Genomic DNA, 14077 nt, shown 5'->3' on the forward strand with positions numbered 1-14077 from the left:
TCTATACACCTTATTAGCTTTTGATTTGTATGTGAAGTGCAGATTTTGCTAAGAACTAAAGCACATTCCCCCAAGTAGCCTCCATTACTCTTTCTCATGTACAATGATCTGCCTGTGACTGTCCTCCTGGAGTCACATGGGGGAGAGGAAGTGCTCTTAATCAGTCTGTTGGGGACAAAGTGCAGGATATGTCCCTAATTCTACTACGAAAGGCTTCTGTGCCATCTGTTGGATTACAATTTCTCTAGTTTGTTGTCTATCAGAGGTACAGTTTTCCAGAGGAGATTGGTATCTTCCTTGTGCACATTGATGAATATTTTTACTAGACCAAGCAATTGAAAATGATTAGTATTAAAGCGGTTCTAAAAAATAAAAATCAAGCCAGACATGGTGACATACTCCTGTATTCCTAGGAGTTGGGAGGTGGGAGATGGAGGCAAGAAGCTCAGGAGTTCAAGTTCAGTCACTGCAAATGAGTTCAAGGATGGCATGGGCTACATGAGAACCTGTTCCCAAAACAAATAAGAAAGCAGAAATCAAGTTTTTAAAAGATGAAAAAGCAGTCCAAGAAGCCCAAGAATCAGAGGCTTCACTTTATCTGCTGTCCTCTTACTACCACATAATGAAGGCAGGACAGAACAGATGCACAGAAACGGGTATGGCACTTAAGGCCCTTCCCAGTGATCCTCTAGGGGCTGTTCGTGTGCTCACCCTTCATCCCCTCCTGTCCTCTTGCTTCTCATATGGCCTGTCTCATGAATTTCTCCATCTCTAGAAGGCCTTGCTTATTAAACTCTGTCTCCACAATAAAACTCATCTGCACACTCTTCCCTTCCTGGACTCACACTGTCTTCACACTGAAGCATTTTTTATGAAGGCTTCTGCTATTCTGAGTAAGGAATACAAGTAGCATGGAAAGAAATGAAGTCAATGGTGCTGGGGTAATATTTCTGTTAGAGATAGTGGGCTCCTCTTGAATTGCCTTGCCCCATAAAGCCTATTGTATCTATCTCCTTTGAGACTGCCTGTCTTTCTATTACAGTGAATGTGACAATCTTTTCAAAATAAGAAACCCTATATAACTGGGCCAAAGGACCACTCCTTTCTCTCATGAGCATGCTCTTAGGAGATTTCAGTGCCTCTTGGAAGCTATAGCTCTTAAAAATGAACCAAATGAACCGAACTCTATAAGCCACATTTCACTTCTGACATGAAGGAGCCCTCTTTTCTTTTCCAGACACTCTTCATACCCTTGCATTTCAACTGATTTTCTTTTTAATTTCTATTTTTTTTAATTTTTTATAATTAACAACTTTCATGATTGTAAACAATATCCCATGGTAATTCCCTCCCTCTCTCCATTTTCCCCTTTGAAACTCCACTCACCATCATATCTCCTTCCCCTCTCAAATAGTCTCTCTTTTATTTTGACTTCATCATCTTTCTACCATATTTCTCTTATAGAGGTAGTGTCTAGCACTGTGAGGTCATGGATATCCAGACCATTTTGTGTCTGGGGGGAGCACATTGTAAGGAGTCCTACCCTTCCCTTGGCTCTTACATTCTTTCTGCTACCTCTTCTGCAATGGACCCTAAGCCTTGGAAGTTGTGATAGAGATATTGCAGGCTGAGCATTTCTCTGTCACTTCTTCTCAGCACCATAATGCCTTCTGAATTATCCCAAGTTCACTGCCATCTGAAAAGATAAATTTCTCTAATGAAAAAGTGAGAGTAACATTAGTATATGGGTATGAACGTTAAAAGAAGTGCTTAGTGGGCAGTTTGATAAGCATAGTATATACATTTAGCCAGACAGCAGCAGACATTTACACCTTTAGGGCTCATGACAACCCCTGTTATAGGCTTTAAGTATCAGATATGTAAATATATTTTCTCCTAATTATCATTAGTTTAATATCTTCTTTTTCCACTAAAAGCATAAATTCCTTTTTTATATTATCTAATTATTTTATCTAAGAGTTAGTTGAGAAATCTTCCATGTGGTCTTGCTTGTGACATTTCTATTGGACATCTTCTCTCTTTCGGTTTTGTAGTTCCTTTGGGAACAGAATTCACTTTCTTCCAGGTCTCAAGTCTTCCAGAATCATGGAGTATAGCATTAGCTTTTGCAATAGTTTTTTTTTTTTTTTTCAGTCCTCTTTGTATAGATTGTTACTTTTTAAAATCTGGGCTCTAATTTTATTTATTTTACATACATAGCAAAATGTTTTGGCAAGTCATTCACTGGAGGTGTGCCGAAAACCTTCATAGCTGAATTTGCCATAGTAAATATCCCAAAAACATCTTGGGTATAAAAAAGGCTTTATTCTTTAACTACAAAATACTTTTCATCATGATAAGCTTGCCACTGAATGGATGATATTGTAAAGTAATAATCTGATGTTTATGCAATACTAGTTTAATAGCAATGCTACCTTTCCACAATGAAAAGTAATGTTTCAAGATAGAATGGGCAAAGTAAATGAGCCTCATTTATTGTTGACAGTGTTTCCAGACTCAGAGATAAATTCAGTTTCAAATCTTTTAAAAAGTAATGTATATTTTTACAAGGTATATAGAAAGTAACATTTAATAACACTGTGTTCAGATGTAAACATGTGCCTGGTGTGAAAAGAGTGATAAGGAGACAGTGGAATATGCTGTTACAGGAAGGAGTCTACCTGGTACAAGGAAACACCTTTTGTAGAGAAAACACCTACCAAGAGGTAATGGTGTGATAAGGCAAGTCATGAAGAGGTAGTGTTATGGGCCTATACTATGAATATGGATGAGGTATAAGGCTTTTTGTCACTATAGAAATACTAAGGATTAGCATAACTGTTTGAATGATTTCAAAAGCTAAAAACTTTAATGTTTTTCTAAGGGCATAGATACACAGAAGAGATATTGAATAAAACCACAATGTAATTGGATTTATTTTAAATTATATGTTTCCTCAGTGTACATTATCTTCACATAAAGAAAACTATCTGTAGGTTAAAGACAGGGAAGACATGTAGAAATAATTGTTTAGCTAAGACAGACAATACTATTGGCAATGAAAGTGATGGTCGTGGCTGGTGAAATGGCTTAGCCATTAAGGCATTTGCCTGCAAAGCCTAAGGACCCTGGTTTGATTCCCCAGAACCCATGTAAGCCAGATATGCAAGGGTTCTCATGTGTCTGGAGTTTGTTTGCAGCAGCTAGAGGCCCAGGCATGCCCATTCTCTCTTTCTCTCTGCCTCTGCCTCTTCCTCCGCCTGTCTCTCAAATCAATAAGTAAATAAAATAAAATTGAAAAAAAGAATAAAGTGATGGCTGTTGTAAGATTGAGGTGGTGAAAGAGAGCATGCCCCATTTGATGAAGGGTCGGGGGGTTAGATAGGTAAGAAGGAGCTACTCACTGAGCAGGAATCAAATTGATAAGAACAATAAGGAGATGGCAATCCTAGAAACCTAGGAAGAAAATAATAGTAATAAAAATAATAAAATTGTAATTGCATATAATTAAGCACTTACAGCACATGAACCACCAAAGTGTCATACATGCACTATGTAATTGAAACTCCAGCTGCCTTTATGTAAAAGTATTATCTACCTCATTGAATAAATAGGGAAGGAATTGCAGGTCGGAGATACCTAAGTAATTCATCCAAGGATTGAAACACAAATCTTTATGTCTTCAGACCCATGCTTTTAAAAATTAATAAACTGCCCATTCTATGGCTCTTAGCAATGACACTCAGTGGCCAGCTTCCCTAGTCTTACCCCCAATCCTGTTTCTTAACACTTGCCCATGTTTCTTCCAGCTGGATGACACTTTCCTACTTTGCCTTTTAATTTTAAAATTTGAATCACTCTTTCTGCCTCTAAACTCAACTGCAGTGGTCAGCGGGCACTGGGCAGGATCTGTGAGGGTTGGGAAGAAGTCCTACAGCTGCTGCAGTATCTGTCCTTTGGCAGTTGCTAAACTCAGTGTCCAGAGAAAGAAGCTGGTGAAAGATGGCCTGTTTGTCTTTTTTCCACTGTCAGCCCTTCGCCGGAAGTGTCTAGCGCCAATCCTATCAGCCACATTTCATTTCTCTCCCTACCCAAAGGAAAAATCCCCTCTGATGGAATAACTTGAATTGACTCACTCTACTCCATAACAAATGGGATTAACCTTACAAATCCCCAGATCTAGGGCTGGCAGCTCAAACTAGTCACTTGCTGGGAATATTCCACACAACTGGGTTTCTTCTTAATACAGTGCAGATGGATAGAAGGGTTTACAAATGTCAATTAATAGATTTATGTAGATAATATCTACTCTATGAAGAAAATTAGGCCCAAGTAGGAGTAAAAGGTCAGAGAAATCAGGCATTAGGTTTTTTGTTTGTTTGTTTGTTTGTTTGTTTGTTTTTCCCAACTAGGACAGTTTCAGAACTGCATGCATTTTTAGCAGCACATTCATTGTGATATAAGTACAGTAATTTGAAGTCATAGACTTTCTCAAAGAATTTGTTATGAAGAAACTGATAACCAGTTTGTCTCCCAGATTCATATAACATTTCACTTAGAAGGGAAATCAGATGTAATTTAATTCCACTCAAATGCATGAGTCTCTCCTTCTGTGTTTTATAAGACTGTCTTATCTTTGCTAGATAAAAAGAAAGAAATAGTTAGAACTAATTCACTGTGGCACTATAAAGAAGTGCCACCATAATATTCCTACGAAAGCTAGAAAACCTAGTGAAATGCTACTGTGACAAGCGCTGTGATCATGTCAAGGACATTGCATCGTATCCCTTCACCAGTTAGGAAACTGAAGCTCACAGGACATTGGCATGACACAGCTCACAAACCATACTTCTGCTTCATACTGTAATTCAACCTACCTAACATCAAAGCAATTGTTAGCCACTATGGCTGATACCAGACTAGCATACTAATTTTAAATGCTGAAGTTTGTTTATTCTTATAATGGAAAGAGTGAAATTAGTCTTAATCTACTCAGCCTCCTAAGATTTATTTTCACAAAATTGCCCTAAATTACATCAATCCCCTTATGTAATATCCATGTAAAGTAATTAAATAATAGTTACTGATTTGGTATTAGTATTAATTACTATGGGAATTAGTAACCATAGGCTGATGTTAATTTGATAGACCAGTATGGGAAACAAAGAATTTCACTATGCTGATGGAAAATAAGGGTGATTATCATGACAAAGCATTGGCTTTATGTCATCATGCTCCACCTACAGCTATATGCCATCAGTTTTGCCCTGTGAACGAATGAAGGCCTGAGGAGAAGGGGCTGAGGCTTAACAGATACACAGAGTGAGCTTTCACTGAGTTTTCTGAGTTATGTGGGATACAAACGCAAATGCAGAATATCAGTTTGAGTGAACTCACAGATGACTCTGAAATGCTCTAGTTCCCTCCATTCTTTCTGTGGCCAGGGAAGCATTGCTGTTGCTGAAAAAAATAGAAGAGTTCATAACCATGATAATTCATTAGGCTGGTGGTTATAAACGATCCTGAGATAGGTTTTTATCTTAATACAGTGACTGCGATGTCTACATAGAAGCCTCTCAGCTTTTTGACCTTCCCATATAATTTCCAAGGATTCCGTCATACAGAATGACGTACTCGACTTCTTCAGGGGCTCATAACACAGGGTGTAGCACTGCTGCTGCTCGGCTCTACAACCTTGTTAGCATAAAGAGCATAATAACTGCTTTCAGTTGTCACCCTCCTGTGCAGGCTCTGAGCTGCCCCTGTTTCTATGATAAGCTATTTGCGTTCACTTCACTTTGATTCAGTCACTTTATTTTTTCACCTTTGGTGCTATCTTGGTGTGCTTTAATGGAGCAGTGTTGAATCAGACAAGCTGTAATTTTTCTTACAGGCATGTCTCAAGGCAAATTTATAAGCTGAACTTTATATCAGAAACTACTAGAGGGAACATGTCTTTGTTCTAAATTACGAAATGCTCCACTATCCTAAACCTGAATTATGTTGGAAGCAAACTGCCTCCTTTCTGATATCAGGAACAATACAAAGGCAATATATTAAGATATTCTTTTAAAAATTTATCGTGTACAAAGCAGTTTCACCAACCAAATTGTTTAGTGTGCAACTCTATACTCGGGTTGTAAAGCTCATATTTAAAAGGAAGCTATTTCCTATACCTGATGTTATGAAAGATTGCAACATTTAATTGTAATTTTATTTTCCTGGAAGGATAAGGGAAGATACTAATTTCTTAACAGGTATATTATTGTGTGATTACATATTTAGATATAGGCAACATATGATCTTATATATTCTTTTGTATATGATCTCATTTTCACCAAGCTGAAGCCTTCTGATAATTAAAATCAAAATTGATGGCCAAGCAGGAAGTGGTCAGTCATATTCATGGACTGTAGTATAGGCTTTCTCTATTGATAGACCTGCATGAGGTGCTATGGACAGCTACTTTGTCTTGTATATGTAACAGAAGAATGAATGAAGACTGTTATTTCATTACTTCTTCCTCTGTATCATTTAAAAATATACCCAGCTATAAACTTAAAAATGTTGTTTAAAAGTCAGTGCTTAGTGCCAGGCTCTGCCAGCGGGGTCAGGTAGTACTGAGGGAAGGACCAGGCCTGCTAGTTTCTCCCAAGAGGTTAAGAAGGATGATGAGCGTTGGACAACTCAGAAACCTCTCCTGGCCACCAGAGAAAAACTACACTGAGTCGGGAGTCTTTTTGATGCAGGAACTCTCAGAAACAACTCACTTTATTACTCTGAGCAGTTGCCTATATCATGTTGGGGACGAAGGCAGGGATTTTAGGATGGGGGAAGAGGTAAGAGCCAATAGTAAACTTTAACTATTGAAATGGTAATTACAATTAACACACGGAATTGGCAGGCCAGAAGCCATTAGTCTTGCTGAGTCCTAGCTGGCCAGAGACAGGTCACCAAACTTTAGCTAGGCTCAGGAAGTTCCACTAGGCCTCACTCCTGGGCCTTTCAGGGCCCAACAGCTTAGAGTACAGTTTTACTCCTACTTTTAGAAAATAGTAAACTGTACTCTCGAAACAAAAGTATTATTGCTGGGCTGGAGAGATGGCTTAGTGATTAAGGAGCTGTCAGCAACTCCAAAGGAACCAGGTTTGACTCCCTAGTGCTCATGTAAAGCCAGATGCACAGAGTGGCTTATGAATCTGGAGTTCCTTTGTAGTGGCTAGAGGCCCTGGTGTGCCCATTTTTCTCTCTTTTTCTCATTCTCATGCTAAATCTCAGAAATAAATGTTCCCTCACTCTAGCATAATGTTATATTTGAGCTACATGTAGCATCCCTTTTCAACATTGCATTATTAGTTTATTTTTTACAAATGATAAGATTCATTGCTAACTATACAATATTCCAAAAATATATACAAACCAAGTAGTACTTTTATTATTACTATTATTATTATTATTATTATTATCATTATTATTATTATTATATTTTGGTTTTTCAAGGTGGAGTCTCACTGTAGCCCAGGCTGACCCGGAATTCACTCTTTAGTCTCAGGGTGGCCTCAAACTCATGGTGTTCCTCCTAGCTCTGCCTCCAGAGTACTGTGATTAAAGGTGTGCACCACCATGCCTGGATCTTAATTTTTTGGGGGGGAGGCTGGAGAGAATTAGTGTGCCAGGGCCTCCACCACTGCAATTGATCCCTAGACGCTTGTGCCTCCTAGTGTGCATGTGAGAACTTGCATGTGTGTGTCTGGCTTATGTGGGACCTGGAGAGAAACTAAAGCACCTTACCTGCTAAGCCATCTCTCCAGCCCCAAATAGTTCTTTTAAATGCACTATTTATGTGCACATATTTAGAGTAAAAAGGAATATTTTAGCACTTTTCATTGAGTAAATGATATATATCAAAACACAAAATTCAATAATGTACAAATTAAATTTTGCTGAAGTTACCTGTGGAAATTGGTATTTCTGTAATACACAGGGGCTCTAATTTTTTTGTTTGGGGTAGTTTTGCACATTTTTGAGATCAGTGAACTGCAAAAGCAGTCCCAGTAACTTTGACCAATGCTAGTGCTAGTTTTAAAGCCCTTCAGGGAAACATTAGTTAACTTGTTTTAAAAACAGACCAAAAGGTCAAAAGAATATATTACATGAGATCTGCAGTCCAAGATTGTAAAGTGCCTTGGGCATTTATATCCTTGTTTATACTATGGTACAGTGTTGTTTCAAAACATCTCCATTCACAAAGTTAGTGAGTTTGAAGCATGTTTGAACAGTATTCCAAAGACATATACTACTTCTTAAATACCAATCATTAGAGTTGGGCACCTATTCCTATGGAGTGGCAAATGGTTCTCCAAGTTAGAAAACAGAAAGTACACACTCACGTAAATATTCAAATTTAAGAAAACTACTTGCAAATCGAGAGATAGGTAACTTGGGACAAATAGATGCTATTTCTAACCTAGAGATTGTTTCAAAAAACTAGAAGCATTATCTTGAATAAGTAAAAACTGAAAACATATTTGGCTTTCAGAAGTAGGAAATGTGCCTTGTTTGAATGTGAGTATAAATTTCAGAAATCTATCTCACACATTCTTTTTCTTCTTCCTCCCCTGTCTCCTTCCCTTATCATCCTTCCTTCTCCCCATCACCCTTGCCTTTTGTCTTTTTCCATCTCCTTCCTTCCTACCTACCTGCATGTGCACACACACACACACACACACACACACACACACACACTATACCATATAACAACCACACCAAAAATAAAAATATGGAAGAGTTAGCACTTGCGCTAGAAACACTATGGCCATTAGAGAACATTGACCTATTGAAATCTTAGCTATATACTCCACTGACTATGCCAAGACTATTCGTTTATTCTCTCAACCTAAGAAATAAATTTGAATGTCAGGCACTGAAGTATTGTGTGGGAGGATGTGAACAAAGTTGTATTCATCCAAGATAGAGAAAGGATGGCAGTCCAAAGAAATATATCTAGCCAACTCTAGCTTAGTGAGTAGGGAGTTCATTGTGATGACTTAGAGGTATAAGGCTGTGGGGTTACTTAAACAGGAGCATGAGTCATTCAAAGGTAGCACTGAAAAGCCCATCCTAGAATGAGGGACAGACAGTTTAGCTGGTCAGTTTCTCTCCCTAGCAGTTATGACTGTTTATATAACCTGGAAGAAGCTTGTAAATTTTAGAAGCCTCCTAAACCTGTCAGTTGTTTACTTCCTGAGCTCTATAAGTTTTCTTTACTTCCTGAGTCTTGTTAGCCTCCTATTTCCTAGGTGGAAATTTTAATTCATTGGAAATTGCTATATTAGTGTGGATAATGTATACCATTTGCTTATTATGTAGAGTATCCACTCAGTCATGGCTATCATTAATACAAAGTTTTAGGTATACCTTTCCCTTCAAAACATGCTGCTTATGTAAGCCATGATTATTATATTAAAAACTAAAGCTTTGTCACCTAAAGGAACATAGGCATAATGTTTATAATATATTGAATGTAAGCGAACTATTTAGTTATTACGACTAGCAATCTAATATGTACTACATTGATGAGATTGTTCAATTTTCCCCCAGTGAAGGTTCACTAAGAAACAATGCATTATCATTAAAAATTTTCACATTTCTTTCAATAATGATTTTGACTTTTCATGATTTGACATATATATCTTAATATCAGTTCTTATATATTACATATTCACATTAAAAATCCACAGATTAAGAAAAGCAGTAGGCCCTTTTGATCCTTCTACTTTATTTCCACTTGAAAATATTCAGTACTCTCTCTCATGTCTCTCTTCTCTCCCAATAACTAAGGTCTCTCCAGGACCTGTCCAAGCAAACAGAAATCCCTTATGGCACAGTCCTGGACTCTGCAGTGTATGAGCATGTCCGTGTGAAGGGTTTAAATCCTTTTGAGAGGGACAGCATGTACTCCCAAATGTGGCGAATGATCAACCGAAGCAATGGATCAGAGAACAATGTCCTGGAATCCCAAGCAGGCATTCAAAAGGTATTGGCCATAGTTTTCATTCACAGTCTTTACCATGTTGTCTTCTATGTTGCAATTGCTTAATTGAGAGTTATTTATTTTTTTGTTTTCTATAACTCTGCGTTAGAAGTTCCAGCTAAATTATATTTCTATTGACTTAAAGAAGTTCTCAGGGTAACTCATTGTTTCCCAAGAGTGAATTCAAAATCCACTATGATATGGAATAGATTACTTTCCCATGGAATTCAAAGCATAAGAATCACAAGTTGTTATTTTGTTCAGAAAAGGATTAAGGGCTCATAAATATGAAAACTAGAAGATTTTTGCAAATCCCATTCCAAATATCATTCCGGTTATCCAATTCTTTTAAATGACTTAGAGTGTTTTCTATACTGCATTTGTTTTGAGATTAAGCTTTATCTTTACTTGTGATTATGTAAAGCTATTTGGAAGAAAAATTTAATCTTGTCAACAAATGAGGTTCCTACAAATGTCTGTTCCTATTTCTGAGTGTGAAAATCTTTATCTGCTTGTTTCCTATAACTGTCAGTTGGAAGTAGCTATACACACAAAGGATATTTTCTCTTTTGTAAAAAAAAAATAAAAACTATTCCTTATTTTGGTTTTAGTTTATTTACATGTATATAGAAACAATTCATGTTTGATCAACCTCTATGAGAGAACAGACTAGTGTTTTTTTATTTGTTTGTTTTTGCGTAAAATGATTTCCAGTGGTTGACATTCATCACATAACCATAGAACAAACAAACAAATGAACTAATGTCAATAATGGTAGCAATAACTTTCTTCACCATTTCTATGTAACATTCTATAGCAAAATAATTCTGACGCTGGGTCAGTGCCAAGTGTCATCTCCCTCCATTCCAAGAAAGGAGAAAAATTGCCTTTGAAGATTAAAGGAAAGATAATTTTTTGTTTTTTTATATGTTACTTATTTAGTGAGATAGAGAAAAAAAGAGGAAGAGACAGAAAGAGAGAGAGAAAATACGGGCACAGCAGGGCCTCCAGCCACTGCAAAAAAATCTCCAGACACATGTGCCAACTTGGGCATCTGGCTTATGTGGGTACTGGGAAATCAAACCTGGGGTTTTTGGCTTTGCAGACAAATGCCTTAACTACTAAGCCATCTTTCCAGTGTTGTTATTTTTTATGTATATTAAATTTAAGAGACTATGATCCTATGGCTAATATCTCTTTCTATATAGTATCATTGCAAAGTCTTTTCATTTTCTTTTCTCTCATCAGAAATATATTATCAGTAAAGAATTTTTAAAAAAAAACAAATATACATATCCCTCACATGGACTGATTTATTCACCCTCAGACATGTGCTAAGTCCTAACTATGTACAGGGACTGGAGCTTAGATTAGCAACAGAGAAAGGGTCAATGGACTATCAAACTACAGAGCTTATGAAGAAAATAAATTGGAAATAAAGCATGTGATTTAAGTTGCAATAGCTACTTTTACACTCTAACTGTGCTATTATAAAGTTAAAAGAAAAGCCACAGGTCCCTGGGCTCCTTTGTACATCACTCTGCTCATTGTCAAAAATAATCACACTTCAGGAAATTAAAACATGAGCTTTACAGGTCTCATCTATGGTGTGAATCCAGCTCAGTTTTGAAATAAAATATGATAACTAGTTATTTTCGAATCATACTGAGCTTTGGGAATTTCTTCATGATGTTGACCATTCCTACCTCACACAAGTTTTGTCAGTATTAAATACAGCCAGAAACATTGTCACATACCTGTAATCCTAGCACGAAGATTACTGTACCAGGAGGATTTGAATTCCAGCTCATCCTAGGGCACATAGGGAGAACATGTCTCAAGAATTCCAAAATAAATGAGGAGTAAAGATTAAGTAAGATTAATATATACAAAGTATCAATAAAGAGTATGATTAGAGCCATGATCCCATCTCAGAAGAGATCTGGAGATTACCAAGAGAATGTATATGTGAGGATTTGTAATTATAAAATTTTATTGCTAATTATTTCTTCTTGCTAATTTTAACTTGTCACATAATAAAAAGAACACATAGTATGAGAAATAATAAAAACAACTTCTGTTTTCTGGTCATCTGTTGATAATGAAAGTTAGTAAGTTGAAAAGTGCAAATTAAGTCCTCAAATATTCAATGAATCATGTTTATTCTGTCTTCTGATTTACTGCAGGGAAGTGAAGAATAACTTTATAAACTCACAGTAGAAAAAGGGAAATGTAAAATTGTTTCTAGCATATATTTCTCTCACCCAGGCAGAAAGCTGAAATTGAGTGGGCAGAAAACAGGTACTAATAATAAAATGCATTTTGTGAGATTTTTGGCAAGTCTCTATGAAAAAAGTAGAATTAACCAGCACACGATAACCTCCTCACCTCCTGAAGCTCACTGGAGGTACAGAAATCGACAACTGCAACACATAAATTGCGACTACAGACTCTTTTTTTAAGCCACTGGTCTTGCACATCTCACATAACAGCTTCCTGTTCTCTGTCATTGGTTTCTAATTTGTGCAGGCAGAAAAGATGTCAGAGATAGGCTAGGTCAACATTTTACAAAGGCCAACCTTTCTCTGTGGTATTGTTGATAGGAATCCTACATACAGCCACTGCTTCCCAGAAAGTCCTGTGAAAAACCACCCGCACAACCTGTAACTTTAAATAGACCTCATCAATGTCTCAGGCTACGCTTGTTCTTAATTGAGCTACTGGTCTCATTAAGTTGTTCTTACTTGAAGGTAGTTCCTAATGCCCTTGAACAGCTTTGCTCTTCTGTACCAAAGAAATTGATGTAAATGAGCATTAAGTCCAAAGTTCTGATTTACTGTTCCTGGGAGACATTCACCTGTACCTAACTAACCTAATTAAACTACACCATTTTTTCCCCGCCTTGCTCTGCCTAAGATATTTTGCATAGGAATAAAAAGTATGATATAAAAGTTATAACTGATTTTTTTCAGGCAGTCAAAATTATTTTTTCTGTTTAATCAGTGTCTAGGTTTTTCTTTTTTTAAATTTGTTTTGTACTCAGTGAATACAGTCAAGTTGGTACCAATGTTAACCTCTTCCCTATCTTCCCCCCTCCACATGGACCCTCCTTGTTGAGGTATATGGGTCATGCATTGTAGGGTTAGCCATCAGTTATGGGTAGGAGGAAATGTCTGTGTATCATGACCCAATGTGTGGCTCTGACATTCATTCCTCCCCCTTTTACACAAATTTCTCTGAGCCATATTGGGTTCATTTTAGGTCTGCTTCAGGGATGAAGTCTTGGGAGCCTCTGTGTCTCTGGGTATCTGATTTGGTAGGAGTTGATTGTTCTCTGTGTCTATCTCCTTCACCCTTGTGCTGTAGCCCATGATTAGTCATAGCTTGATAATGGAGAGCGGGCTCATGTTTGGATATGGTCCTGACTTGTTTCCTGGCTCCAGCTATGGGTCCCATACCACTGAGGGGATCAGTTAGCCAAATCAAGAGCAGTTGGTTTCCCACTACTATTGCATTTATGTGAACATCACAACAGTTTATTTGCTCCTAAGTAGGTTAAACCATGATTTGTTTGAACAGATATTGGTCATTTTCCCTCAGTAACCCATGTAGCACCTTCTGGCACTAGACACGCTCAGTCAAAATTATTTTTGAATACTTTCAGTGCATTACACTATAATGACTGGGGTATATAAAAAGATGAACAGAGTCTGAAAATGAATTAAATGCACAGTAAAGTGTGATTCATACTAATGCAGGACTGAGTAGGACATTCCAAGCTAGTGAGGAATCAGAAACTCAAGAGAGTTTTAAACAGAAAAGTAACATGAACTTACTTACATTATGGCAACAAGACACTGAGAAAAGACCAAGGTGGAAATGCAAAATCTGTAAAGGGGTGAGCAAGCCAAGTTCCTGATTTGTCAAGTCATCTGAAATTATACCATGACAACTTCATCCCTGTCAAAACCCAATACAGTTTACAAGCAGTCATTGGCACTTGCACATCCATGGCACTGAGTCCCTCAGGCTTTTGTTTATAGG

At 37.2% G+C, this 14077-nt stretch overlaps 1 protein-coding gene across 2 annotated transcripts in view; it reads left to right on the forward strand.

Moving 5' to 3' along the window:
- The window catches only part of Grid2 (glutamate ionotropic receptor delta type subunit 2), a 1510676-nt gene that overhangs the window by 1204285 nt on the left and 292314 nt on the right, over positions 1 to 14077 (forward strand). For both annotated transcript variants that reach the window (XM_045143055.1, XM_045143054.1), the window contains exon 13: positions 9841 to 10036. In XM_045143055.1, coding sequence (XP_044998990.1) covers positions 9841 to 10036 — 196 coding nt within the window. The remainder of the gene's footprint in view (positions 1 to 9840; positions 10037 to 14077) is intronic.

Source organism: Jaculus jaculus, chromosome 2 (genome assembly GCF_020740685.1).
Source record: "Jaculus jaculus isolate mJacJac1 chromosome 2, mJacJac1.mat.Y.cur, whole genome shotgun sequence".
NCBI classification, from domain to species: Eukaryota; Metazoa; Chordata; class Mammalia; order Rodentia; family Dipodidae; genus Jaculus; species Jaculus jaculus.